This window comes from Letharia columbiana, assembly GCF_014066305.1.
Source record: "Letharia columbiana isolate WasteWater2 chromosome Unknown Sc0000054_s0, whole genome shotgun sequence".
Taxonomy (NCBI): domain Eukaryota; kingdom Fungi; phylum Ascomycota; class Lecanoromycetes; order Lecanorales; family Parmeliaceae; genus Letharia; species Letharia columbiana.
This window is the reverse complement of record NW_023501099.1, coordinates 200,844-227,603: the sequence shown is the minus strand read 5'-3', so window position 1 is coordinate 227,603 and position 26,760 is coordinate 200,844. Positions and strand designations below refer to the sequence as shown.

The window sequence follows — 26,760 nt, the reverse complement described above, 5'->3', positions numbered from 1 at the left end:
TTACCACCAGCAAGACCACCTTTTCAAAGTCAACTACACACAACCCTACCATCACCAAGCCCAAACCCACCATGCACACTCACGCCCTCATCCGCGAACGGCGCAGGGCCTACGAAAACCCCGCAAAGGATTTTACTGTGAAGGAAAGTCCGTAGAAACCCAAAGGCAATCCGTGAAACAAGCGAACCGCAGCCCCGGCCAACTTTTCCACTACCCTCGAACCCTTCTCCTTTTCCACCAATCGGTTCCCCTCAAGCTAGAACACAGGGACGATGGGCGCACCACTCATCCCGCAGCTCAAACTAGGTCCCCCCGGGAGGACGGAAAGTGTATACTAATTCAATATCCAACGGAGTGACTTGGAATCAAGTGTTGAGGAGTGGTCGTATCGGAATAAGTGTCAGGCAACAATGTACTACTGACATTCTCTGTTTGTTCTTATCCTTCTCTTGTCTTCACGCTGCTCTGTATACGCTTTCTTGCTCTTTTGTCTGCCTTGATCAGGAAGTGGCTAGGCTCAGAGCATTATCCGCCCTCAAGAGAGCTCAGCGCGCATCACATCAGGTCGGAGAACAGCAATGTCAGGTACACTTTAGTTTCACGGCTCGGATAATCCTTTCCTACCACCTTCGAACTCATTTACATCATACTCCTCTGGATAATCATCCAAAAGCCTCCCCAGTTCCTTCATATGTCCCCTACTTTCCTCAGTCAAGTCTTCATACACGTCGGTAAACATATCCCTCAGCGGCCCCTTCTTTTCCTTCTCAGCTTCCGCGAAAGCCTTCAGCACATCTTTCCTAATCTGGCTCCTCGCCTCCTTTTCTTTCTCCTCGTCCCACATGCCTTGGTGCTGCATCCACTTGCGTAGCCTTGTGATGGGGTTGTCTCGCCGTTTCCAGTCTTCGACTTCTACTTTGGCTCGGTAAGCGAAACTGTCGTCACTGGTGCTGTGGTGTGAGACGCGGTAGCTCATCGCTTCTATAAGCACAGGCTTGCCGCCGTCTTCCAGCGCCATACGCCGCGCTTCCTTAGTGACCTCTCGAACCGCGAAGATGTCGTTTCCATCAACGCGAATAGTGTCAATACCGTATCCTATACCGCGGCTCGCAATACCATCGCCACGATACTGCTCCAGCGTTGAAGTTGAGATCGCGTATCCGTTATTGCGGCAGATGAAGACAACCGGGCAGGATCGCGTTGCTGCTATGTTGAGCGCGGCGTGAAAATCACCTTCACTGGCAGCCCCTTCGCCAAAGTAGCACGCTACGACTCGAGGAGGTACATCGGGGTTTTGCAGGGCTTGGATTTTGAGGGCATAGGCTGCACCAGCTGCTTGGGGAATCTGGGTTGCTAAGGGTGAAGATATAGTATGCTAAGGCCGCGTCAGTGTTGCTCTGATCTCAACTAGAAGGGCCATCGCACGATATTGAGCTTGCCACTGCCATAATGGACAGGCATATTGCGGCCTTTGCCAGCGTCTTTGCAATTAGCGAAGAGCTGATTCATAAAGTCAGAAAGCGCGAAGCCACGTTGTTTGAAGACGCCAGTTTCTCTATATTGACAGAATATGACGTCTTCTGGGACTAGAGCAGAAGCTGATCCAATCGCGATGCCTTCTTCGCCTGCTGACACCTGAATCCGCTTAGCATCGAAACTGCATCAGAAAACTGAAACATCCTACCATATAGAAGCTCAATCTCCCTTGCCTTTGCGCATCAAACATGATGAGATCCATAATGCTAACTAAAACGCTAACGCTACCCCGTCAGAAACTCCGCTCTGCCGATTGCCTCGATGCTTTCAGAAGCTCATACCCGTCAACATGTTTCGATACCAGGTCACGATCTCCTCGTTGCTAATCCCTGAAGGTTTTCGAGATTCATCTACCACCACGCCGTCCGAGTCCATGACTCTGTAGGTAGGCATTGCGGGATGTGTGGAGGGGTGCTCAAAGGAGAGCTTGGTCGTGAATTTGCTGCTGACGGCACCAGGGAAGTGGACTCTACGCAATATTTAGTCAATGCGTCTGAAATTATTGCAAGTGTCATACCGATCCGAGCCTGGTCTTTGAGACAAAGAGCTCCATCTTGTCTGCCTTCTGGGGACACGCTGCAGTATCTGTGCTCTCAATGGATTGCGGAGCAGCATTGTGGCTTTTGAAAGGCTTGGAGACATGATACTGTCTATCGATCAATCATGTTTGTAGTGAGAGTACAGCTACAGTAGATTTCCTCCTTTTTTGGTCAGCTGTCCGCGATGGAGTCGGAGAACTGAAACCGGTTGGCGTCGGCTTCTCCACAAGCTGATCGCGGATCTATCCGTCTCCTAGCGTCATATCAAAGCTTGGCATCAGCCTTCCGTTTGTGGATCATGCATACATAGGCTAATTCTATCAAGCACCTCGCAAAAAATCCTCAATCGCAACCCACCATGTCGGCCCCAACCCTATCCCGTACTTCCACCCGCCTAACCCACCGCCTTCTCAACCCTCAGCCTCCTTACCGCTGCCTCTCCTGCTGCCGCTATCTCGCCCAATCCCAAGAGCCCGCAAACCACTCTGGCCCAACACCGACTACACACTTCGGCTTCCAAACCGTCCCCTCGTCCTCAAAACAATCACGTGTCGCTAACGTTTTCACGTCCGTCGCCTCCTCCTACGACACCATGAATGATCTCATGTCCCTCGGTACCCATAGACTCTGGAAAGATTATTTCGTGCGGTCTATAAACCCTGGTACACGAGATTGTGAGGAGGGAAAAGGGAGGGGCCAAACAATTTTAGACATTGCGGGTGGAACCGGGGACATAGCCTTCAGGATGCTGGAGCATTGTACTGTTGTTAATAAAGACCATGCTTCGAAGATTATCGTCAGCGATATCAATCCAGACATGCTGGCCGAAGGCAAACGGCGCGCGAGAGAAGGCGGACACGACCACTCTGGCCGCCTCAGCTGGCTCGAAGCCAATGCCGAAAACCTGCACACAATCTCCGATAACAGCATCGACCTCTACACCGTCGCCTTTGGCATCCGCAACTTCACCTCCAAAGCCCTCGCCCTGCGCGAAGCTTTCCGCGTCTTGAAACCCGGTGGTGTCTTCGCATGTTTGGAATTCAGCAAGGTGAATAATCGGCTTTTTGAGGCGGTTTATAAGAGGTGGAGTTTCGGTGCTATCCCGCTGATTGGGCAGTTGGTGGCAGGGGATCGCGAGAGTTATCAGTACTTGGTGGAGAGTATTGAAAGGTTTCCAGGGCAGGAGGAGTGGAAGGGTATGATTGAGGAGGCGGGATTTCTGTTGCCCGGTGGAGAGGAGGGTAAAGGGTGGGAGGATTTAATGGGCGGGATTGCGTGTGTGCATAAGGGGGTGAAGCCATTGGGGTGAGGAGGGGAGGAGTAGTTTGGGGATAGCGATGGCGTTTCAACGGGGAGATTGCATAGCTTAGAGAATTTAATCGTACGATTCATCTATGCGATTAAGTGCTAGTGCTAAGATTCGCTATCATGCAAAGCTACGTAAATTCGGGTATATGCGCAGAGCTGGCACAGATGCAGAAGATGCAGCAAAGATCCAAAAGCCGATATCAGCAGAATTCAGAGCTCCTTACTGTTTTAAGAGCGATATGCCAAGCCGCATCTATATCCCAGCAATAATTTCTCCCTCCTTTGTTCGGATCCTCTTTATAGTCATGCCACCTCAGAGCCCCAACCCGATCCTCTTCCAAGATCCCTCAACATCATCCATTAGCTTTCCAAAATCCTCATTCTTGATGTATTCACAAATCATGTTGTCGACAGCTTTCGCCCTGTCCTCGTCGCTCTGCGCCGCATACTCGGCTAGTTGCTCCTTTGCTGTCTGATGTGGTTTAGGCGCTGGAAGGTCATGGTACTTTCGCATAAAGTTGTCGATGGAGTCGAGCAGGCCGTGGCTGCTGATGTTGATGATTGGATCTGTGATCTGGGGTGGCTGCGTTTGCAGTGGTTGCTCTGGAATGGTAGTTGTAAGAGCCTCTGTTATGGTCTCTGTCACGGTCTCGGTCCTGGTCTGTGCTTGCCGTTTGTTGGGTTGATTCGGGGACCGATCTGTCAAGGAACGCTTGCGAGAGTTCATGCTTGGTAGCGCTGGCGGTTCCGATGACGGTGGTACGGCCTGCAATTCTGGGGATGGAACCCTCGGAGATGCACTAGGTGAAGGAGCTTTCGCCTGTCAGGAGAGGGTAAGTTCAGTGCCAATGGATCAGAAAATTGGGTTGTTGCTCCAACCTTTGCCCTAGATTTTCTGGGTTTGGCCGGCTGAGCTCGAGGCTTTGTCTGTCTTTTCGCCTTGATCTTGGTAGCAGCAAGTTTCTTTTGGGATGGCTCCTCCTGTGATGCAGCTTCGTCTCTCCTGAATGGATGTATCCTCTTCTCGGGAAAGGGAAGAGTCCGCTCGGGTGGCAGCATCTGAGAGAGAGTGGGTGTATTGGTGGAAGCTCGTTGAGTCTGTGTCTGCTCTGGAGCGCTCATTGGTCGAATTTGGAAGCTGCCAGATGGCTCATATGTTCTGTTGAAGACCGGACTTGGTAGCAGACCTGATTGCGTTGTTGGCTTAGCTACCGTCGGCACAGTGGTTACTGTTGTAGCAGACCCAAAGGCATCCAGATTTGACCAGGATGGAGCTGAGATAGGCCTGCTGAACTCGTCTTGATTCACACCGCCAGGAGCAGACGTTGGCCGGATGTTGACCTTTGTCAGCTGCGCAGATGGGGGTATGCTACCACCATAACCTGCGTCCCGAAGCCCATTATGCTCCTGTGAAAGTGGCTGCGAAGAGGCTGGGAACACGCCTTGGGATGAATGCTGGTGAATAGCTTGACCGGCGTTCAAAGAATCAGGCCCCTCCTGGGATCGGGGCTGCGACTGAGATGACGGCGGACGCTGCTGGCCTTGCAACTGGGGCAAATCTTTGTCCCTGATAGGCAAGCCAGCCGCTCTGAAATTCTCAAGCGCTACATCGCAACCAGAAGACGGGAGGAATTTCATCTGTATCTTGCGTATCTGGCCATCAGGTAGCGAATAACGTAGTGCAAGCAATGGTCTCTTGACGATGACCAGAACGCGGAGATGGTCGTCCGAGATGTGCTGGGACAGAGCGCGTTCTTCGTCCATTCGAACTTGGTCTTGGAGGTCAGGGAATTCGACTTGTTCCTTGAAAGTGGATTTAGGAGAGACCGATAGGCAATTGGGTGCGTGGAAAGATACTTACGAGGAGCTCACCACCTTGAACGAGCTTCAAGACTTTTGTCACTGAGACAACCATGCTGACCCCAACTTTTCGGATCACATCGAATACGGTAAACATGTCGCTCCGCTGCGGTAGATGGGTCCAGATCATCCTGGCTAGTGGATTGGGGCTTGTGCAATGTGAGAATTTAAACAGGGGTAGGGCAATAGGCCCATGCGATACAGTAGATGCTGTGGACACTGATGAGGGAGCCATGTCGGGCGCTGAGGTCGCTGCCACTCTTTGTGCCGGTGAAGATGGGTTACAGACCGTTCAGTGGCAAAGCAATCCCAAGGCCATGACCTATGCAACGCGCCAGTTTTGCGATGTGCAACCCGTAATTATGATGGCAATATTTGTTTTCTTTGAGAAGCGAATGTTCGACTTTGCAAGTTTTACTTTTAAGGCCCGCCAAGCCCGCGGAAAACATTGCAATAGTGATGAGACATGCTCTCACCTTGTGGTATCATATCCTCTGATTACGCCTAATCATCTTGTAACATCTCATCAATGCACCACTTTTCCATCATAACGCCATGTCATGTCGACCTGTTTCAAGGTGTACTTCCCTTCTCAAGCAACCCCATCACATCAGACACATATCCAGCCAAAGGCTTGTTATAAGCCACCACAAAGATCAACCTATCCTTCAATGGTCCAAACAGCTTTTCCATGCAATCAATACGAAAGGCGTCACGGTTGATTGTATCAAGCAGCACAGCTGCTTTGGGAATGTTCCTCGCCAAGTTGCGCAACACCAGCACACTAGTGAGTGGTAGCCCAGCTGCGTTCCCAAGCTCATCGATAGCGGTGTTTTGAAAAACTTGGCAGTTGTAAGTGGCCTCCCTGCCCTGTGCTGAATCAACCTTCAGGGTTCCTGTAGACACCGTGTAGCCGTTTGTCTCCTTTGGTGGCAGAGCTGTTTGGTTGGCGGGAGTGCGATTGTTTTTTTGTCTGAGCACCGCTTTATTCGACACATCTGGAAGGTGGGTCTTGATGTGCATACCCAGCCGATATGGTGACGGCACTTTACTGCCATTGGTGGAGAAGTGTCGGCAATTCGACCAGTAGCAATCGTTCGGACGCTGACTCGCACGCGTAGTAGATTCGAAATCCCAGGTGCCGTCAGCTCGTCGGTCCATTCCAAGGTGATCGTAGACAAGGTGATCAAACATATATTTTGGCTTCAGGAAGAAGTCTGCGCACGGCTTTGAGCTGGGGCCCTTCCACAGACATCGACTATACACTCTACCTTTCGGATCCATGGGAGCATGACGAGGTCGGATGCCTTTGATGATGAACTTGTGATTGACGCCGTTGACGACTTGTGCATTGGCGCCAGCGAAGATGGTGCTGACATTCTTAATGAATTCCGCTGCCGGTAGAAGCTGAGTCGTAGGAGATGTGTATTCTGCGAACCGAGCTTGGTAAGCCTGCCATAATGCTATCTGTGTAATGTCGCTTTCGGCGTCTTCCTCAAACACTGCTTTGAGCCAGTGATTGGAGCGATCCGGTTCCTCGGATTTGAGGAATTGGTCCATTAGATCTTGAGGAACGTTGGGAATCTCTGTTGCGGATGCAGCTGCTATAGCTTTGGTGGCCACTTCTTCCTTACGTTCTGTTCGAGCATGGTATTGAAGTAATCGCGTGAGCTGGCCAAGGAAAGATGGGAGGGAAAGTTCATTTGAGTTTGACAGAAGGACCCCGACGTTCTCAGGTACCGCGGTGAATTGATAGAGGAAGTCAAGGCAAGCACTGACAAAGTCTTCGTCATCCAGTAGAGTCCATTCGCAGATACGCTTAATGACCGAAACGGGCACACCTTTAAGGAGATTCGTGTCGTCAAGGTTCATAGATATTCGGCTGATGGCGCGGAGAGCAGTGAGTATGGCGCCACGGTCGTGTCCGTTATCTACCTGGTTTAGGAGGGAGCGGTACAGCGGGTCTGACGCGTCCATCCGCCAATACTTCGTAACTTGCTCCGAGATGTCTAGCGCATAATGCTTCAGCTCTGTGATGGCTGGAGAGCTTGGAAGATTGAGCGCTATCGACAAGAAGTCTCTAAGCTGGGGCATCTCCGATAGATAGACAGCATTGTCCTCGAGAAGGGACAGATTTCTGATTGTCAAACCAGCTTCGAGGACTTTAGTGAGCTTGCGACCGAATTCCTCCGACTCCATTTCATCGGAGGTGTCGACCCGCTTAAGGGATTTTATGCGTTGCAAAATGTCTGGGGTGCCTCTTATTCCATCGAGGACGTTAATTCCCTCTTCGTAGTCGGAGTAGCAGATCTCCCATTTGACATCATAGAAAAGAGAGCTGATGCCAAGCACGTACTCGATGAGACCCTCGGCCAGATTAGGAAAAGCATCGAACTTGTACTTGTCTCCTCGTTCATGAGAGATTTTGACAAGGTGGTGCAGGGCGTAGTCCTGTTCTTCAGGAACCTGTGAGCGCAGTCCTTGAAGGGTTCGGACGTAGATATTTGGACCATCGAAGCCAGCTTCACCATTCGTCAGCTTAGGGTAAACAGTAATGGAGGCGAAAGACATACCACCAGGCTTCATCATGCCCTTAGTACTTGGCGAAATCAGCCCCAATTCGACTTTCCTTGCCATTCGTGCCAACTTTTGGCGCTCCTCGAACATGGCAGCGTTATAGCTCGGAGTCATGATCGGGCGTAAAGTCAAGGGCATTTGAGGACGAGGCTCATAGTTGGCAATAGCAAATTGGGCGCTGTTCGGGTTCGAGGATGCGGAGTAATTATAGCCGGTGTGGGCCGTGGTTGCTGGTTGTGGTGATGGAGCGTGGCCGGAGGAGTGACGCAGCTGTCTAGAGGATGACACATCCGGCTGAAAAGGGATCCTTTGAGGTGGAGCTTGGCGAAGACCTGAAATGATGCGCATGAGCTATTGATAAATCTGTGGATCAATGCGCCATGAGCTTCATCACCAACTCACCTCGTGTACTCCGTCCCACACTACCAGGCTCGTCAATGTCCATCTTTTCGTCTTTTGGTGTCTTCGACTCTTCACCTCCTGACTCGCTGTCGCCGTTGATCAGGCTGGATCTCTGGGGAGGTCTGAAGTTCTCCACTGTACGGCTAAGGATGTCACCGCCCTTTGCAGTCAACTTCTCGAGGATCTCAATCGGAGGAGGCTCTCGACCATGCAGGGTCTTGATCTCATAAGCCCTGCGAGATGTGAGCTTTTTTTGGTGCAGCAAAGAGCGACACCTACGCAAGGTTTTTGTAATATGTCGTCTTCAGAGCAAAAGCATACGCTGCTGCGTTTGCAGTGCCTAGATTGAAATCGAGTCCCACTTTCCTCCACGCCAACTTTTCGGCGCTGACAGCATCATATCCTCCCCTTGATCTGACCACATTCCATAGCTTGTAGAGGTCGATGTGCTTAGTGTTAACACGCGCTTGGAGGTCTACGTTTATGCTGTGGAAATTGCAGAGGTCAGCGGCTGTTCAGAGAGGAGCATAAGTAAATCGTAGCGAAACATACCCTCTCTCCTCACCAAACTTTGTCAACGAAGCAACGAATCCCTCACGCCCTGGAGGCTCCTCTTCCTCTGGAGTAGACATTGCTGCGAGTGAGATCTTAGGACCAATGCTGTGAATGTCGTGAGCCTTGATAGCTGACCATCTAGTTGTAAGAGAATTTAACTTACATCCAGTGTCTTCAAGCTGGCACCTGTGTTGCTATCGAGGTCCGAGCTTCGGCGCAACGACTGAAAGCTTGGGACAATCACGTCTGGCGCGACCTCTTTGGATTGACGTTGGGATTTACCCGAGGATTGGCCGCCGCAAATAGAGCAAAGTCCGCACTTGCCTCACTGTCATGTTTCGGCCCTAGCCTTAGCAGAGACAGCAAGTCCTTGTGCTCGCCGTTCTTGAGACCGCTGGGTCTCATCCACTGCCGGAATGCAAGGTTTCAGTATGTCTGCCCATCCCGAACGTCGTTCAAGGCCCACTGACCTGTCCAGATATGGGACGTTACGTCCCGCCAGAGCACGAGGGCACTACCTCCGCCAACAAGCTCGCCGGCAAGCATGCCCTCGGCTCCCGTGCACGCAAAGCCAATCAAGGCATCCTCACAGTGCGTTTCGAAATGCCCTTCCCAATCTGGTGCACCACCTGTCCCAAACCCACTATCATCGGTCAAGGCGTCCGCTTCAACGCCGAGAAGAAAAAAGTGGGCAATTATCATACTACGCCAATTTTCAGCTTCCGCATGAAGCATGTGGCATGCGGGGGATGGATTGAGATTAGGACCGATCCGATGAACACAGCTTATGTGGTTACGGAGGGGGCGAAGAAGAGGGATACGGGGGAGGATAAATTTCAAGAGGGTGAAATCAAGATAACGACAGAGGAAGAGAGAGCGAGATTGGAAGGCGATGCATTTGCCAGATTAGAGGGGAAGGTGGAGGATACGCAAAGGACGGTCAGTGACAAGAGCAGGATTGAAGAGCTGTACAATGCTAAGGGTAGGGATTGGGATGATCCGGGGGAGGCGAATAAAAGGTTGAGGAAGGGTTTTAGAGTCGGAAGGAAGGAAAGGGAGAAAAATGGGAAGGCAACAGAATCATTGAAAGATAGGATGAGTCTTGGGATGGATCTACTGGAAGAGACGGAGGACGACAGGAAAAGAGCTGGGTTCGTGGAATTCGGAGAAGCTGGAGGTGAGGGGGCTATCGCCAAGGCCAAGTCGAGACCGCTTTTCGCAGATATCCGAACATTGGACAAGCCTTTGGCGAAAAAAATCAAGACGACGAAGACTGTATTGGAAGCGGAGAAAAGGAGGGATATTCTACGCAAGGAGCTGGCTGATAACACCAGAGTATCCCTGGACCCGTTCTTGAGTATGGACAAACCCAATGTGCAGGCCTTGGGTGGGGTCCCACTGATCCAAAGGAAACGGAAGGTTGAGGACCGAAGAACATTCTCAAAATCTAACGATCCCGTTGACGTTACAAGACCACCAGCTTTAGTGGAGTACGACTCGGAGTAGCTGAATCTGGGATGGTGTCGAGATTGTGCATTTGCATGGCGCTTGGAGAAGATACCCAGCATAACGGCGTTTTCTACCATCAGAAAAGGAATCTTCACAAACCACGCTCAAATAAGACGTGCCGTCAGTCCATGCTGACTGATCATTGATATGTCTTTTTGAATTTTTGTTTCGCATCCTTTATGTAAAGAGAAGGAGCCTTAATGAAGGGAACACTCAGACCGTTTTCTATTCATTCTGTCCGAGGCGCCGATGGGGCTATTCCTTTGCTTTACCTCGCACACAGGGGTCAAAGCCAGACGCGTATGGGGTACAAAAAGGTCAAGACTCGAATAACGCAGGCTCGGCAGACAAGAGGTAAAGATTTGCTGGTTCGTTGAGCCGCGCTAATATGTTGCCTTTAAATATAGCGGCAAACGCGAAAACCATGCGTTCTGCCGACATCGAGGCCCTTGCCGACCGCAATCCGTGCCTGATCATTGTCTGCAGTCTGTTTTTGCGCCGATGTGGGCATGTCCTTCTATGTATACAACCACTTGATCTCCTTTGAACCAGCAATGACCTCTAGAGAACATCACCTATTTCCATCAGCCTCGAGTCCAACAAAACAGACGTACATACCAACATGTGGAGGCTTATATTTATGGCAGCTACTTTAGCTCTCATAATGCCTTCGTCCGCTGCGCATAATTTACTTTCCCTTCGAAACTCTAGTCTTGCCTCAGCTCCCCTCAACATCACTAACCCTGCATTGAAGGCGCCAGAGGAAATTACCGATCTGACATATTCGCCTTGGCCGGAGCAACCGTTCAGGATTACCTTACTTGGTCCTGGTCTGTTATTCCTGAACGTGTACCTACTTATCGGCAAGGCCCGGAAATTCCAAAGTTCGCCCATGGTTAGTGTGACTGAGTTACGGCACTTCCTCCAAGATTTCGTCGACAACATCAAGCGAGAACATCCCGTTCCTGGCTGCGTGCCACGTCATGCGACTCAATCTACCATCGACATCTCGTCATACACAAAATGGCTCATCGCGATCAACGAAGGCCCATTTCGTGGCAGGCTGCCTACCGCGGTGGCGTTGGTTGCCTTTGATGCGCTGGGGAAGCTGTTGGGACGGTATGGGCCGTCTGAGATCATTTGGGGTATCAAAGAAGTGGGGGCAAGAATCCCGTGGGCCTATGGATCCCTGACTATTGAAAGCATCGAGGGATTCACTGTGAACAAGTCTTCGTCAATCGAGAATGGCGGATTTCGGACAGCGTGACGGCTTTGGTGATTAGCGCACCAAATCTGAGGCATTTTGTGTAAGACACCCTTGTGAGTGCTTCGAGCTGCTCGGGTACGGTTTTCGAAACTTTCAGTTTTATAATACATGTTCATTCGGCTAAAAAATGCCCAGGCAAGCAATGTCAAAATTTGACCCTTCAATGAGCCCGAGAAGTGGAATGTAGCAAGCGCTGGAACTTGTAGCAATAGCAAATCGGATTTGAACACATGGACGGCCATGTTTGTTCCATGCCTTTACCGATATCCTCTTTACTGACCAATAGAATGCAAAGTAGACTGGAAAGAGCCTCGCACGTGCAGAATCCAACGGCATCTGGCCTAGTCTGTTTACCGCCTTAGCTTTGGAGAGTGTGATTGAGGAAATGTCGAACATATCAGCAGTCGCCTTAAGGTCTTGGACAACGGGCCTTCATTTTTTGTTGTTTGATACCCATGATTCACTGCAATCAATGCACAGCCTTGGGGTCTTCCGAAACAAGAAAGATGTGCTTGGGGCCAGCCTTTCTTCCGACCCAGAACCCCATTGAGCCACCCTTGCTATACACTCCATGCCAGTATGGCGAGCTATCCAATTAGTTTTGCCCGGGAGCTCAAGGTGTCTATCTTCGGGAGTTGCGAGGATTTGGACGGCGCTATAGAATACACCTCTCGCAAGTCTGCCGAGACCTTCGCAGGCTGTTTCAAACCCATTGAAGGAGAATCGAAAAACAAATCATTGTAAGACAGGCCTTAGAAATGCTAGCGGGAAGATGCAACTAATAGAAAGCACGGGAGGAAATATAGACTGCCTCTCATGTCTGAGGTTACGACTTCTGTCTTTCGAAACTATTGACACTGCATGAAGATTGGTACCGAAAGCTTGCCACGCTGCCTCGCGACGCACAGAAGCCTAGTTTCAAATTGTTGGAGACTTGCCTCCTTACTGAAGACAACGAAAAGAGCTCAACCGACGAGGAGATCCGAATAATCCTCGCACGGTGGAAGGGCTTTAGCCTTCTCCGTGGACTCTACGTTGATGACAAAGTATCCGAAGAATTGACCGCTTCCGCGCAGCTTTCGCTTCAGGCATGACTCGAGAAAAAGCGGTCACTATTGTGCCGCCCAGCCTTGATGATGCCAGCATCAGGACGAGCCATGCCAACAGAGTTCAATTCATCCAAAATAGCCGATTTGTTGGCGACTTCAAGGCTCTGTTTCATAGAATTGTGTGTTTGCATTCGATGGCCATCGTATGCCTGCAGTTTGCAAAACCCTCCATCTTTGAGCCTTCGGCGACAGGGCCCAAGCAAGAAGACGCTAACGTGGCCGAGATGATGAACAACCTATGGATCAAGAAAGAGGTCCTTGCAGGTGGTAAGACCAGTGCACTCGATCTCGACACTCAGCTCGATGGTCTTGAGGTTATAATTTCCTTCACATGTTCCTGTTGAGAAAGATTGCGCCCCTCCAAGGACTGTGGTCTCGGATTGAAAACGACACCGGCGATCGTCCACTAGGATGGTACCCTTACGTGCGGTATATCCGTAAAGGGTTCGACCCGACAAACTAGTAGGCCACATAGAGAATCGCTCCTGGGCTGGAGGAGAACCGAATGAGGGTATGTATGCACGACAACACAACATGTTCAAGCGTGGTGCTCACAATGAGCTTGGATTTGACTGGACTTTCAATTTCGAGCGGTCCGCCATGGTGAAGGCATTTTGTACGACCTCCCAGGACAGATTGATGAATGCAGAGGACCCATGTTGTTGGGATCACGTTCGACTTCGTCTCGGCTCCCCTTTTGTGGAGGATGCAATATTGGGATGAGATCCACGAGATGCGCAAAGAGAGGGTAAAAGAGGAGAGGAGGACTGCGGAGAGGACCACGATGAAGGAAGACAGGATGGAGGAGTGACGCAGGCGAAATAGGCAGGATCCGCTGCTGCTAAAGATGGAAACACCAAGACGAGGACCTGCTCGATCTCCGTACCAGGGACCCGATGTTTCCATCTATCCGCGCCACTTTCGCTTCTCCCAATGCATCCATTGCTTCCATCAGTGCGCACTCTCTTTCTCATGACATGATTTGCTTCTACAATAATCACGGTACGTAGCTTCAGCTCCAACTTCCAGCTGCCACATTCCCTTGGCCAGCTGTATAGAAAACGAAGCAAGGCATCAGGGCTTGTCCCACCGGTTATCTCGCGCGGAGGAGACGAACAGAGCCATCTGCCGACTATGGTTTCTGCAATGCCCAAGCAGATCATGAAGTCTATTCTTTGCCTTGTAGTCTGCTCTCCGGTGCTGACTATAGGGAAATTGCGCCGCGTCTGACGACGCTCAGCCAAGGCTTATTCTAAGTCAATCTTACCGGTTGTGAGTCGAGCCCAAAAACATTGGGGCCAATAACAGAATCAGCGGAGTATGATATATTTCACACTCGATTCGCTTTGGCTGTGAATCCTCGACCCCCTGCAGCTTTCTCTTCGGGTGTCAGCGATTCGATATGTCATTATGAGGCGTCAGGCCCGGCCAACCGGATTGTCTGCTGGTTTAATACCCCAGGTCTATTGCAAACATTGCATGTTGAGGAGGTGGGCTCTTAGAGACCCTAGGGATCCCTACGTACTACCTTCATTCTATCCTATTTGCCGTAGATTTGTACACAAATCACGATGGCGAACACGCTGAGAGGCCTGCCCGACGAGCTCAATATGTCTATTTACGGCCAGTTTGGGGATCTGGATAACGCTCTACACCTGTCACAGACTTGCAAAAAGTTTAATCGCCAGCAGAGAACCATTTAAAAACAAGCCATTCTACGGAATCCAAAGCTCGCAATTGCTGACGGGTAGAGAATAAATGTAGCTGACAAACCACGTTTTCTCGGTATCTTCACACGTGACCAGTTTGATTTTCTGAGGTAATCACAAGCGGTAAACCCGTCAAATGTGTTGTTCCAGTTTACGCCTCTTTGTCTTTTGTGCATTGCTAAGGGCTACAGGCGCTTCGAGCTGGCGACGCAAGAGGTAGTAAGCCGGGGTGGAGCGCTGAATTGAAGGGGATGGTACCCGATCTTCAACAGATGTAAACCAATCAGAAGCCCAGCGTTTATTGGGGCTGCAGCAGGCTGGCTCTTAGAAACTTGGCTGGAGTGGACCCATCAAACATTGCATAGACAAGACCCATTGAATGGAACCGATAATTTTATAGTGTTTCAAGCAAGCCATTCCGGGTCAGCATCCTCATCGTCGGGATCGTGAGACAGCAGTGAACCCTTGTCTTCTTCTGAGTTATCAGATTCAGAATCTTTTTCTGCTACTAGCTCATTGCTGGGGTATGCCTCACTTGGGTGAACAGTGGTCCCCCACTCGACTCCTCCGGTCCTTTCTCGCATCGGCGGCGAGTCAGGTAATCTACTCGGTCCAGGGGCAGTGACAGTCTCCTTGGACACCGGAAGATGCTCAGAACCTTGCGATTCGTAGAGCTGTTGCAATGTTTTGGCCTCCTCCAGCTCGCGTGCTGGCAGGTCTGGGAACGCTTCCGCAAAGTGTTCTGAGTTTTGTGGGCTGACACGCGCACCGATGCTGCTGTGGTTATCCAGCGTACCGCCGGTGATTGAGTAGTTCGTTGGCGGAGTCTCATCTCTGGTGTCATCGTCGTTAGGCAAGAAGCCGCCACCTTGATCTAGTATTTCCTGACCATCATTCTCCGCGTACATATGACCTGCAGTCTTCTCGGTTTCTTCGCCGATTGTGTCTTCATGATCTCCTTCGTTGATCTTTCGGATGGCTTCTTCGGCATCCTGGTCATCATGGTCTAATTGGAAGCCACCACCACCACCATCATCATCATCTTCATCAGAAGCGTGCAGCGCCTCCATTTCTTCCTGTTTATCCTCGGCCGCACAAGAACCCCCACCCTCACCGTCGTTTGACAAACTGGGTAAGTTTCGCGTCGGCATTGTCCTAGCGGTGGGTTGAGCGGGTTCGTCGGCATCTCGATCAGGTAAGAAGCCGCCTCCTTCGTCTTGGTCTTGGTCTTGGTCTTCGACTGTCTCCATCTCGTATTTCATAACTGTATCGCGCTCTCCTTCGATATCATAGCCTTCGATCCTTTCTCTGATCCTGAGACCCGCCAAAAATCTCTTCCACATCTTTAGCGCAGTCAGACTTCGCCTTTCCTCTTCAGCTTGTGCTCGCTCATCCTCGAAAGCCTCGATAACTTCTTCCACTGCCTCCCGGTATTCGGCAGCTACTACAGCTCCTCTCGTAACAGCAGTCCCATGTCTACCCTTGAATGAGAAGCCAGTAACTGCATCGGCATAGTCAATGCCAATGATCCTGGCCGCTCGAGCGGTCTCTGGATGCGGTATATGAGTTCCACCTGGAGGAACCATACTTGGGACATAGACATCGAGGTTCCCGTACAAGTTCTTTGGTATTTGGCCATTACCGACGGGTGGTGCCACGTAAAGTAATGTCTGGTGAGGAGCGTAGAGGGCAGTGCCAGGGTTGTCATCGTCTGCCATTTCCATATCGGCAGGGTCCAAAGTTGAATCTTTAGTCCGGCGTACTGCAACGCGCTTGAGGGGTTGTTCGCCATGCTGGCATCGATCACGAATCAGCACACAAAGACGGACTGAAGGCCGATGGGCGCACCTTGATTTCCCGACCCATCCTGTACCATTTGTCCGCGCTCTTCAGTTGATAGACATCTCTACGGCGATAGATTGGCTCCAAGGCATTGGTAGTCCCGGGTCGCCCGGCACCAACCTTCCCCACTTCTCGCTTTGGGTGTATTACTTCATGTCTTTTCAGATGTCTTTCGAGAGCATAGTACGGATGGTCCTTAAAATCTTGAACATTCCTAGGCATAGGTTCAGCAGCCTCCTTAGCCGTCAGCTCTGCATCTTCGACTTGATCCCGGTCCATATCATGAGATCTTCTGTAAAGTCTCATCACCCTTCGCCACCACTTCTCGCCGTCTCTTGTGACTTCGACCCTCTCCCGCCTAGTCTTCGCATTGTAGGCTTTGGCATAACGTCTCGTCACATCGCGAGCAGATCCGTCGTCTTCGAAAGCTATTACATAACTCATGTTATTCCCTGGGTCTCCTGCTGGTGGTTCAAATTTTGATGGCTTGGCAATAGTCTTTGTGACAAGAGGGTCAATCGGCACCCATTTCTGCACAGCTTCGTTGAAAGCTTCTACCCAGTAAACAGGATATTTTGACTCACGGATAGGCTTTTGGTTCGCTTCTATTTTCATTAGATCGTTAAATTGGTTTGGGCATTAGCTTACCCACTTTTGGGTTGGAAGGACATTCTAGACGAAGATGCTTCTGGTGAAGCACTACGTTTGACCTGTCCTAGTCTCGATCGAATCTCGGCTCTATTAGAACCAGCCCTCCCCTCTACAATCAAAGACCCATCGCTCCCAGCGTCGGCTTCGCTATCCGGTTCAGGTGTCGTCTGTCGGCTTCTGTGATGTGGCAACCTCGAGGCGTTGTGCATGACTTGAGGCAGAGCCATTTTCTGTGCCGGTTGGAAAGGCAGAGGCAACATAGAGCACACCAATCTTGCATCCACGCCAGCTGCGCGTAGCATGGCGCAGAAGAATTGGGCTCCAACATCCCGCGACCCTTTGAGTTTGCCAGCAGCAGTAAGGAAATCAGACCTTTGCATTGGCAGGTCAATATCTTCCGGCGGCTGTAGAAGCGTTAGAGTTTCTGGACTATCCGCCCACACAGGCTTGCTCATGCCCCTCGCAGTAATTTTGAAGTCCGCTCTGAATGCATCACTTGCTTGCGTCAGGCCATCCAGGAAAGATCGAGACCTTTGAAATTGGGATTTGCTTTCATCAGGATTCAGATAGGAAATGGTCCTCTTTGCCAACATGCTTTTCAGAACGGAATGAACACTCTCGTCATTGCACCAGCGATTACGTAGATGTACGTGAGCGAGTAGACTGCAGAGATGCACCTTATGGATTTCGAGTCGAAGTTTCTTTTCGGTGGATGTAATAGGCTTCCGCCTGACTTGCGCAGATCTTAGAGTCTTCTGATTGTCACCACCAAGCACCAAATTGAGCTTCCCCGGCTCTTCCATCTCGTGGTCAGAAGTGTCGTGTTGCTTGATATTACTTCCAAGGTCCACGTCTTCGAAGTTGTCATCACTGTCCGCAGAATCTTCAGATTCAGTCTGCTCTATATGCTGTGGATTGGGGTTAGGCTCTTCAAAGAGATCGTCGATACCCCTCTGGTTCCCGGTGCTTACGCTCTGTTCAGATTGTTGAAGCGCATTGTCGTCCACGCTTTGTGTGACGATGCGTCCTCCAACACGACGTCGCTTTACCGGTGTCTCATATCCGCTCTGTCGAGCAGGAGTAGAGGAGACAGCCTCAACGAGCATCTCACCGTAGACATCAGGCACAGCATTCCTTGCGTTTGCTTTTCCAGCAACTTTTGACTTGGCTGCTCCGGCACTCCGAGCCATAATGGGTTCCCTCTTTCAGTAGGAAAGACAGACCGATACAAAACACTTAGAGGCTCACTGAATTACCAAGAACGACACCTTATTCAGCTTTTAAGACACGATTGCAGTGTGTTGAACCGACTTAGAAAGACCCTGTCGGATAACATATCTGCAAAGACCATAAATTTCAAAGACAAAAGCGATTCAGACGTGACAATCAACACATAATGAAAGGTATTGTAGAGCGTAGAGCGTACCTGAACTTTGTCGACATCATCGCCGCGCCAACTTGACCGAGATTTTACCGACGCGTGTCAATCTCGAGACCTCACGACCAAACCAAATAGGACCGGATTGAGCTCAACTCGTCTAATTCACAAGTCGAAGATGGGTGGACGCCCAAAGAAGCCGAAGTCGACAGGCCGAGTTTACAAGACAGTACCAAATATCAAGCAAAGCCGGATAGGACCTTCTCCCCATCGTACCATCAGGGACAGACTTCCAACATGGTCTGCTCCAAACATGCGCCAGCAAAGTATTACGCAGATGGATGCTCTGCGAGATTATTACCACCCGGAGCTCGAAAATGAAGATCTGAAGACAGATGATGAAGAGGTGGACAGCTACGTAGCTTCGCCCTCGAGAAACAAAAGGCGGAAGGTCACTCCAGAGAAGTCTCAGGCTCGCAGAATTGAGACAAGAAGCGCGAAGCGACAAGCTGCTAAGGAGGATCTTCCAATTCAAGAACTGGAAAATCAGGATGATCTCCCGTCCGCAGGAGGGGAAGCAAAAGCTCACTTGTTCAAAGACAAAATGCCCACTGCTATGCCACCGCCAAAGACTCCAATGTCTCTGAGGAGGAAGGAGATCCCCTCGTCACAATCTCCAGCAGACACACCCCTCTCTACACAAAGCCGTCAATCTCTACAAGATTATACGAGGTCACCACTGAAAGAAAAATCTACCAATATTGATCTATCTATAAGGTCACCTGTAAAGGGAGCTCGATGGTCGAAGGGATTAGAGGTGGCAGATAGCATGGAAACTGAGGACGAGGATAGTCCGGTATCCTTGAAAGTTAGCATAATGACCGAACGCGTTGGTCCAACCGCAGAGCCTGAAGACATCACGGAAGAAGAGCCTCGACTACCTTCCTACGCATCCGCAATTCACGTTGATGACTTCAACCAAAGGCTGAGGGCAGCTCAAAGACCAGTCCAGGAAATCCAAAACTCAAGTCAAGCAAGGCCCAAACACGAGGTCATCGATTCCACAGACGAAGAAGGCGATGACGAAGAACCTGAGGCCTTCAATGCTGGCCCAGAAACACAGGCTGCTCTCGCAAGTACGGATATTTCCCAAAAGAGTTCGGACCAACCGCCTGAATCGACGCCTCCTACCTCGAAACCTGCGGAAGACGAGCCTGAGCTGGCCCCCATTCAGAGAAATGCTTCTGAATCGCCAGACCCTCTAAATGCTCCATCTCCTCTAGCTAGGGAAAGGAACGTAGAAGACCAGCTTCCGATGCAGAGACCTAAAAGGGTCGAGTTCGTTGATCTGACTAGCTCGGACCCTCCAGGACCAACCACACACATACACCCCAGCGAGCGCCCCTCAGACTCCGAAGGAGTCTCTGCCCAGCTCTTCGCCGACCTCCGTCGCGACACGCAGCCAGGCGGTCTCCAAACCGAATCTCAATACGAGAAAGGGTGGACCATTTACAACCCAGCCGACTACATGCACTCGAATCTCGAACCACTTCCCTCCTCCTCCCCCAAGCCCGCCGAGCAGCCCTCATCCGGCCTCATGACCGTCCCCACCCAACTAATCCGCCCACCAATCTCCAGCCCCCCAAAATTCTACAAGGCACCCATTCCATCCTCCCAGGCAACCACCGCAGACGTCACACAGCCTTCGCCTCGTAACATGACATCGTCAGCCCAGGCCGTCACTCAGCGGTCACCGCGAAAATTGCCCTCGTCATCTCAAGCGCATCCATCATCGCCACCACCTATGCCGCCGCCGTCGAGCTCGCCGTTGGCGAGTCGAAAGCTGGATCCGTGGGCGGGATATGAATGGAACGGAGTCAGGTTGACGGACAGTCAGTTGTTGCCGGATAGTCTGTTGAACGATAGCGAAGTCGGACCGCCGGAGCTGAGTCAGGACAGTTGGTTCGAGGAGGCGTGAGTGGGGCCGGGAGCTGGGCTTGGTATGACTTGCGTGGAAAATCATGGCTCATGTACGCACAGCGAGGATGGTAGCTCGGCATTGAACGACAGCGAATCAAACCTAAGTCACCACAATCCTCCATTACTTTATCCTTGATAAAGCGTGCAGTAACGACGCCTTTGAACTCAGAGCCCATGGCTATCGAACAACTGTAGCTTGACCGTAATCGAAAACGGACATTTCGTTTGGGCCACGAGCATGTGAAACGTCTTGCTAGATCTGCATGGTTACGCGGACGAGGGATGAGGACTAGTGTTTTCGACGTTTACGACGGCTGGGTTTATAGTTTTGTTTGGATGGGCATAGAAGGTGGGGTTGACGCTGGTCCTTTTTCTGGAAATCGACGTTGAGTAGGCTCGGATCACGAGGCCACGGATCCTGGCTCTCTGACAGTTTGACCAGACCGTGAAAAAAATGGGTACAGACATTGGGCTACGAGCCCTTCATTTTCTACCTTATTACCTGCTTACTACCCAAACAACTTCAACCCAACTCCACCCTCCATTCCCGCCCCATCCTCGTCCTCACCCTCCATCTCCTCGGCATCAACCGCCTCATCCTCAGCCAACCGCACATTCCTCCCAAACAAACTCCCAAACAACTCCCCCCTCTGCCTCTCCCCCCAGCTTCCTAAATCCTCCGGCGCCATGAAATTCTGCAGCTTCTCATGGACTGTATAGCGCATTTTCCGGCCCTTGCTCGCTTTTGTATCGACGGGTTTCTTGATTTTGAATTGTCTACTGCTCGGCAAGAACGTCCCGTCGGAAGTGATGGCGGCAAGGGGTGCAGCGCCGGTGGTGGTGGCATCGGTCATGCGTTGATCCACGAGTTCGCGGAGCAGAAGCGTGTAAAAATCTGCGTCATCGTAGATGGTCGGGTCGGACAGGGTGCGGGAAGCGGCTTGGATGGGGGCACAGCTTCGTGGTACTTGCGTCTTCGCCACTAGTTTTTCAGCATTTGTGGCCGAAAGGTGCTGATCCAGGACGCTTGTAAGGGGTTGTTGGGAGGGTGTTTGGGAGAATTTGTTGGCGCGTGGAAGGGCGGTGGTGGGATTGGTCTTTTGAGACCATTTGGTTAGAGTAGCGCGGCGCTTGGGGATGTTGACGGCTTCGTATTCTTGCATCCTTTTCCAGAGGGTTGAAGAGAGTCTGGAATGGGTCGAGGAAGTCGTGATGATGGAGGAAAGAACCTCAGAGGTGGAAGGTTGGAGTGAGGAGCGGAGCTCAGAGAGAGTGTCCCATAACCTTAGTGCGGCCTTTTCGGCCGCTTCAATGGCTTTAGGGTGGTCATTCGATCCAGTAGCGGAGGTGTCCATGGAGTTCGTGGCTATGAGCGCTTTTTGAAGCTTGATACGTGTATTGAGCAGAGAGTCGAAGGTGTTACGCTGGTGTTTGACGGCTCGGCCTTTCGTTACGTCTGCTTTTGCGGCTTCGGAGAGGGATGCTGCTACTGTCTTTTGCTCCTCGGCCATCATCTTGCGGAGAGTTGCTCGATCGTCTGCTTTCGGCTCTGGGGGGCCATCGCTGATGCTGGTGTCGTCGCTGTCACCATCTGTACCGTCCTCATCATCCATTTCGACGTCGTCTGAGTCACCATCCTCCTCGTCTACAGCGTTCTCTAGGCCGTTGATTTCATCCTCCATGTCTTCATCTTCAGTACCTCCATCTTCTAAATCATCTGCTCCATCCTCTTTCCCATCTGCTCTCCATGTCCCACTGTCTCTAAATGTGAACTTTGTGAACTTTTCCTCATCCCCACTCTCAAACGCTTCATCGCTATCAATCTCTTCATCAGCATCCGATTGCTGCTTGTCTAGGTCTTCGTCCGGGTCCGCGTATTCAGCACTTTCGGACTCCTCCTGCTCGCTATGGCTGCCGAATGGGTTGTCATCATCTTCCGCTTCGAGAAGAGCATCTCGACTGACGCTCGCACCTGTATACTGAGGCCCTAAGTCAATGCGGTTTGGGTTTCGAATTTTGCTCTCCCTAATGACCGTCAGTAGACTCAACGGCTAACGTTGGTGCTAAGATCTCACCCGACATCAATGTAATGTTCGCGAGCCTCAGCTATGTGCTTGTCGTCGCCAGCTGAATCCGAGCCATTATCCTCCTCGAATTGCCCAGCATCGTCCTCTGGATCAAGGTCTGCAACACATTAGACATGGCGGAACGAAGGGAATCGTACTGACCTTTTGGCGCAGGATTTTCTAGATCTGCCAGCTGTTCTGCCCATGACTTGGGTGTTTTTCCTTTCGCCATAAACAAGTCTAGGGACAGCGCAATTGTAGAAGCGTCGGCGGTGGGAACTTTCAAAGTCCGTAGCGGCGGCGATCACACGCGCAAAAGCGGCTAGTGTGCTTACGTCAGGCTTTGTATCAAAACCAACGCATTTTTTTTCCAGAAGACTTCGCAGACAACAAAACGATGATTCGCTGGGCTCTTTGTCAGAAGGGCTGTCAGTGGAAGAAAGTGACAGATTAATAAGGACCTCTTACAACTCAGGAAGACCCTTAGAGTAAGGATTCTGCCGCTGAATTATCCAGCCTTTTCAGTGACGAAAGCCGTTAGATGATCAAGAGTGAATTCATCATACCTACAAGTAGAGTACTGGTACTTCTCTCCACCACCGAAACGCCAAAAGAGCAATAGTAAAATCCTAACATGCGCTAGGTATTCCGGGAAGGAAAAAGAGACCCGCTCAAACCAAGGCCAAAACTCGCGGCCCAAGGACCCTTCCTTTAGCGCCGCCGTCATCCCGCCTCTTTCCCCCAAACCAAGAATCCGGGGCTCGTAAATAAACAAACATTTTTCCCTCCCTCCATTCAACCTCCCTGCAACCTCCTCCGCTCCATCCGTCCACCCCTCAACCCAACCATCGAACCAACACCACCCCTCCCGCACCACCATCCATCCCGAGACATCCCCACCGCAAACCGCAACCATGTCCTCCGTCACGACAGGCATCTCCAACCTCCTCTCCTCCCTCTTCGAAATCCTCACCGGCATCGTCCGCAGCGTCTTCTCCGCCGTCCAGTCCGTCTTCGGCCTCGCCCGGGATCTGATCGCGAGCATCTTCGATCTCATGAGCGGGCTGGTGGGATTCGTGCTCGGTAAGCAGAGCCGACATCGGTTGCGGCGCGGTGCGGGAGAGAGAGAGAGAGAGAGAGAGAGAGAGAGAGAGAGAGGCGACGTGAGTGCTAATGGGCGACACGTGCGGTTTAGGCAATATCGTCATCATTGGCGTACTCGTGGCGGTCTATGTTGGGTACTCGGCGTACCGGCAGAAGAATCAGGGGGGTGGGATTACGGCTGGGACGAAGAGGTCGTAGGTGCGCGCCGGGGGTGGGAGCGGATGGGGACTGGGAGGGAGCGGAGTTGATGGATATCAGGTGGTCTTGCGATGGGCTGCGGGTGTTGCGAGAATGCTACAGGTGATGGATGGAATCGCGTGGTTGGATGAGTGTTTTAGTACTTAGTAGAGATACCCTTCTTGTTGGTCGGTCATGGATGACTGTTTGGTGGCGTGAGAGTGGAGGAGTAGTGCAAGCTTGATTCTTATCGGGTTGTCGTACTTATTATGGAATTCAATCTCCTGGCAGAGACTGATTAGACCGTTTCATGGGCTGAATGCGTTCATATTTGCTTAAGCCGAAGTCTCTAATCCTAATCCTTTAAGCATGTATCCTACGCAATGCAAGCAACGCATGCCAATGTCTGTACACACAGATAAGCACGAATGCAATCGACCATCATAATTCGTAGTTTCATCGTCAACAGGCATCCCGCCTCGCTATGGATGTTATTGCTCCCAATCATCCTCCACTTTGCATTCTGGTACCAGAGAGTCTTCAGACGAGTCAAAATGCTTAGCCCATACGTGGTCTCTGTCATCCACTTGCGGTGGCAATTTCAGCCCTCCCATTGCTTCAGTAGGGGTTTCTGGATGTGCCATTTTCTGAGCGTCATGCACTGTGAAGCCGTGTTTTGCAAAGGCCTCGGATCGCAAGGGCATACCGGCAGTCGGTTCTTCAAACTCGGTAGGAGAGGCCGTGGTCCCGATGAAATTAATGTCGCGTTCGTTGAGGTTGTTTGAAGACAGCAACGATGTATGCGACGGGTTTGGAAAGGATGAAGAACTTGTAGGATAAGACGAAGAGCTTGTAGGGTTGTAGCTGAGCGATTCTGCTGATGAAGAATCCATAGGGTTATATTTGAGCTCTTCGGCCGACGTAGATGCAAGTTCGGGCCTGAGGGATTGACCACGAGGGTTGTGGGAGATGTAATCATCGACCTCAGAGAGCTCGCCCGAGGATGACGTGGTTAAACCTGGCTGACCGACATTGCTGTGTTCAAAGCTCGCGTATGATGGCGGCTGGCTGTATGCTGCGGAGTAGGCCCCATCCAACGGCAGGTCCACGGCCGACCAGTCCACTGCAGGCATGTTCATACCAGCCGACAGTGCCGGCAGCTCTTCATGAGATGTGGAGTAGTAGTTTTCGAAAGCTCTTGGCGATTGTGAATAGTCTTCGGGGTACTGGCCCTGAATACTCTCGTATCCAGCATAAGATAGATCCAAAGGTGGTAGGTCACCATTGCTGTCCCGGAATCGGGCAGTGCTTCGCTCCGGGGATCCATGTTCGGACCTGACCCGTCTTACGTCTTGCTGGGCGCTCGAAATCGAATCGTGTAGCTGAGAATGAGCCTCCTCTTTCTTCCTGATCAGCGGCAAGCTATCCGTCGAGCGGCGAGCTGGGTCATTGCCAGGTACGCTGTGGGGGATCGGGATCTTGTAGGGTAATCCGCATTTGTGGGCCGAATCGTTGTGTTTGTGTACGGGTTTATGATGTCCATTCGTGAAGACGGTCAAACAGTTGTCCGAGTCGGCTTTGAGCAGACGGGGCTTTCGAGAGCTTGTAGATCTCCTTGGTGACAGAACAGGCATATCGATTTCCGGCACAGGATCCAGGTATTCCTTCTTGATAGCGCACGTGCATCGTGCTCCATGGCTACAGCAGCATGTTTTGTGGTCTTGTGCACCAGGATCAGACGCTGTGTCTGATTGGAACTCGCCTAAGCCTTCGTTCTCGTTGCATTCGTCTTTGCTGTGTGGTTTGGCTCCACATTCGCACTGTACGTGTGAGGCACGAGCCTTGCGGAGACCTCTGCAGTGTGGGCATTGTGAGACAGGGCGACCCTTCTTGTTGATATGTGTAAGTTGACGGTCTTAGGCCGCTGTCAGCAAGCGCCCATGACTAGGCCCTCACAGAGAGAGGGAGAGCTCGAAAGCTTACCCGAGTGCTGACAGGTGCTGACTCGGTGGCCTCTTACACATGCTTCGCAAGCGTACTTCTCGCCGTCAATCAACATGGCCAGCAAAAGTGAGCGGCGGTGCAATCGTGGGATCAGGCTGTTGGTGGGGGTAAAGTTGGTGGGTGGGGGCAAGCGCGGGGCTTTAGCGCGATGAAGAGGAGGCGGTGGTGCCCGTTGTGATCGGGCAAGGTAGGAGCTGTCGAGGTGATGTTGTAGAGGTGGAGATGAAGGTGTAGAGGGATGAAGAATGAGAGAAGGATGTTCGACGGGAGAATTAAATAGTGAATCTAAGGAAGCGGTCAAGGGTGCAGCACAAGGGCCGTGGCTCGCCTTACCACATATGGCGCCCAAGTCTTGCGACTGGAAATGCAGCCAAAGTGGTGAAGAACTGACGCCCTTGCTCTTGCTGAATATGTAAGAGAAGAAGGTAGAGGAGAGTGGAGTGTGGATTGTGGATTGTGGTGGGGTTTATATGGAGGACACCAAGGCTGCGGATAGCGGGATAGAACCTTGAATGCAGGGCTCGCCTCGTGGCATACTTGGCATCTGGCAAGGATACATGTCGTGGGAGGGCACGATAGCATGAATATGATATGCCTGACGATTCCTGGCTGCTGATCTACTCTATCAAAATAGACTTGTAAATTTTCATCTCATACCATTAGCGATCGCCTGCATCCTACCATTATCCGCCAGACCCCCAAAAATATTTCATCAAAGTTGTTTGATGAAAATTCGACAAGATTTGCCCTTTGTCGCAGTGTGCAGCGCCAGCGGGAAAGGCCGTTTTTCTAAAAATTCTCCTAGAGTGTAAAGCATGCTCGGTGTGGAGCAGCAAGACCGCCAACAGGAGATGGACCCTCAGGACGACGACTAGGTACTAAGAAGATAATCTTATCACCCCTGAATGAACCCTATGGAGACCCTGTGAGCCCCCCCAATGAACCCTGTCTTACCCACGAGGCCGCTCCGTGAAACCGTCTTCCGAGTTCCAATTACCTACATGGAGAAAAGGTTGATCAGTGGGCGCAGTCCGTGCCTTTTTCGTTGACTTTTAGACTTGCAAGAAAATGCCTCGTTGCGCAACCAATCAAATCACGCATTATTTCCGACTGATATCCTGACCATTTTTGACAAATTTGGGGTTCAAGTGCATTCCTTCCCCTCGCATCAAATGCTTCTTTTGTGA

At 51.2% G+C, this 26,760-nt stretch overlaps 11 protein-coding genes across 11 annotated transcripts; 5 read left to right on the top strand and 6 right to left on the bottom strand.

The window, feature by feature from the left end:
• Nucleotides 1–598: 598 nt before the first annotated feature.
• Nucleotides 599–2,151, bottom strand: HO173_010982 (uncharacterized protein; the record flags this gene model as incomplete). Its single annotated transcript, XM_037312867.1, has 5 exons — nucleotides 599–1,375; nucleotides 1,426–1,635; nucleotides 1,685–1,746; nucleotides 1,818–2,005; nucleotides 2,054–2,151. 5 exons carry the CDS (start codon nucleotides 2,149–2,151, stop codon nucleotides 599–601), a joined length of 1,335 nt encoding a protein of 444 aa, XP_037160299.1.
• Nucleotides 2,152–2,433: 282 nt separating this feature from the next.
• HO173_010981 (uncharacterized protein) lies at nucleotides 2,434–3,384 on the top strand (the record flags this gene model as incomplete). The annotated part of the gene is made up of 1 exon (XM_037312866.1): nucleotides 2,434–3,384. One exon carries the CDS (start codon nucleotides 2,434–2,436, stop codon nucleotides 3,382–3,384), a length of 951 nt encoding a protein of 316 aa, XP_037160298.1.
• A 312-nt stretch (nucleotides 3,385–3,696) lies between these two features.
• HO173_010980 (uncharacterized protein) lies at nucleotides 3,697–5,373 on the bottom strand (the record flags this gene model as incomplete). Its single annotated transcript, XM_037312865.1, has 3 exons — nucleotides 3,697–4,203; nucleotides 4,263–5,186; nucleotides 5,245–5,373. 3 exons carry the CDS (start codon nucleotides 5,371–5,373, stop codon nucleotides 3,697–3,699), a joined length of 1,560 nt encoding a protein of 519 aa, XP_037160297.1.
• Nucleotides 5,374–5,816: 443 nt separating this feature from the next.
• Nucleotides 5,817–8,854, bottom strand: HO173_010979 (uncharacterized protein; the record flags this gene model as incomplete). Its single annotated transcript, XM_037312864.1, has 5 exons — nucleotides 5,817–7,765; nucleotides 7,817–8,152; nucleotides 8,223–8,455; nucleotides 8,502–8,708; nucleotides 8,775–8,854. 5 exons carry the CDS (start codon nucleotides 8,852–8,854, stop codon nucleotides 5,817–5,819), a joined length of 2,805 nt encoding a protein of 934 aa, XP_037160296.1.
• Nucleotides 8,855–9,193: 339 nt separating this feature from the next.
• HO173_010978 (uncharacterized protein) lies at nucleotides 9,194–10,283 on the top strand (the record flags this gene model as incomplete). Its single annotated transcript, XM_037312863.1, has 2 exons — nucleotides 9,194–9,206; nucleotides 9,256–10,283. The coding sequence occupies 2 exons, from the start codon at nucleotides 9,194–9,196 to the stop codon at nucleotides 10,281–10,283; spliced, it is 1,041 nt and encodes a 346-aa protein (XP_037160295.1).
• A 667-nt stretch (nucleotides 10,284–10,950) lies between these two features.
• Nucleotides 10,951–11,553, top strand: HO173_010977 (uncharacterized protein; the record flags this gene model as incomplete). The annotated part of the gene is made up of 1 exon (XM_037312862.1): nucleotides 10,951–11,553. The coding sequence occupies one exon, from the start codon at nucleotides 10,951–10,953 to the stop codon at nucleotides 11,551–11,553; it is 603 nt and encodes a 200-aa protein (XP_037160294.1).
• Nucleotides 11,554–14,775: 3,222 nt separating this feature from the next.
• On the bottom strand, nucleotides 14,776–18,054 carry HO173_010976 (uncharacterized protein; the record flags this gene model as incomplete). Its single annotated transcript, XM_037312861.1, has 3 exons — nucleotides 14,776–16,164; nucleotides 16,220–16,818; nucleotides 16,866–18,054. The coding sequence occupies 3 exons, from the start codon at nucleotides 18,052–18,054 to the stop codon at nucleotides 14,776–14,778; spliced, it is 3,177 nt and encodes a 1,058-aa protein (XP_037160293.1).
• A 366-nt stretch (nucleotides 18,055–18,420) lies between these two features.
• On the top strand, nucleotides 18,421–20,220 carry HO173_010975 (uncharacterized protein; the record flags this gene model as incomplete). Its single annotated transcript, XM_037312860.1, has 1 exon — nucleotides 18,421–20,220. One exon carries the CDS (start codon nucleotides 18,421–18,423, stop codon nucleotides 20,218–20,220), a length of 1,800 nt encoding a protein of 599 aa, XP_037160292.1.
• Nucleotides 20,221–20,731: 511 nt separating this feature from the next.
• Nucleotides 20,732–22,520, bottom strand: HO173_010974 (uncharacterized protein; the record flags this gene model as incomplete). The annotated part of the gene is made up of 3 exons (XM_037312859.1): nucleotides 20,732–22,247; nucleotides 22,298–22,406; nucleotides 22,451–22,520. 3 exons carry the CDS (start codon nucleotides 22,518–22,520, stop codon nucleotides 20,732–20,734), a joined length of 1,695 nt encoding a protein of 564 aa, XP_037160291.1.
• Nucleotides 22,521–23,202: 682 nt separating this feature from the next.
• Nucleotides 23,203–23,590, top strand: HO173_010973 (uncharacterized protein; the record flags this gene model as incomplete). Its single annotated transcript, XM_037312858.1, has 2 exons — nucleotides 23,203–23,371; nucleotides 23,484–23,590. The coding sequence occupies 2 exons, from the start codon at nucleotides 23,203–23,205 to the stop codon at nucleotides 23,588–23,590; spliced, it is 276 nt and encodes a 91-aa protein (XP_037160290.1).
• A 470-nt stretch (nucleotides 23,591–24,060) lies between these two features.
• Nucleotides 24,061–25,628, bottom strand: HO173_010972 (uncharacterized protein; the record flags this gene model as incomplete). Its single annotated transcript, XM_037312857.1, has 2 exons — nucleotides 24,061–25,484; nucleotides 25,553–25,628. 2 exons carry the CDS (start codon nucleotides 25,626–25,628, stop codon nucleotides 24,061–24,063), a joined length of 1,500 nt encoding a protein of 499 aa, XP_037160289.1.
• Between the last annotated feature and the right edge of the window lie 1,132 nt (nucleotides 25,629–26,760).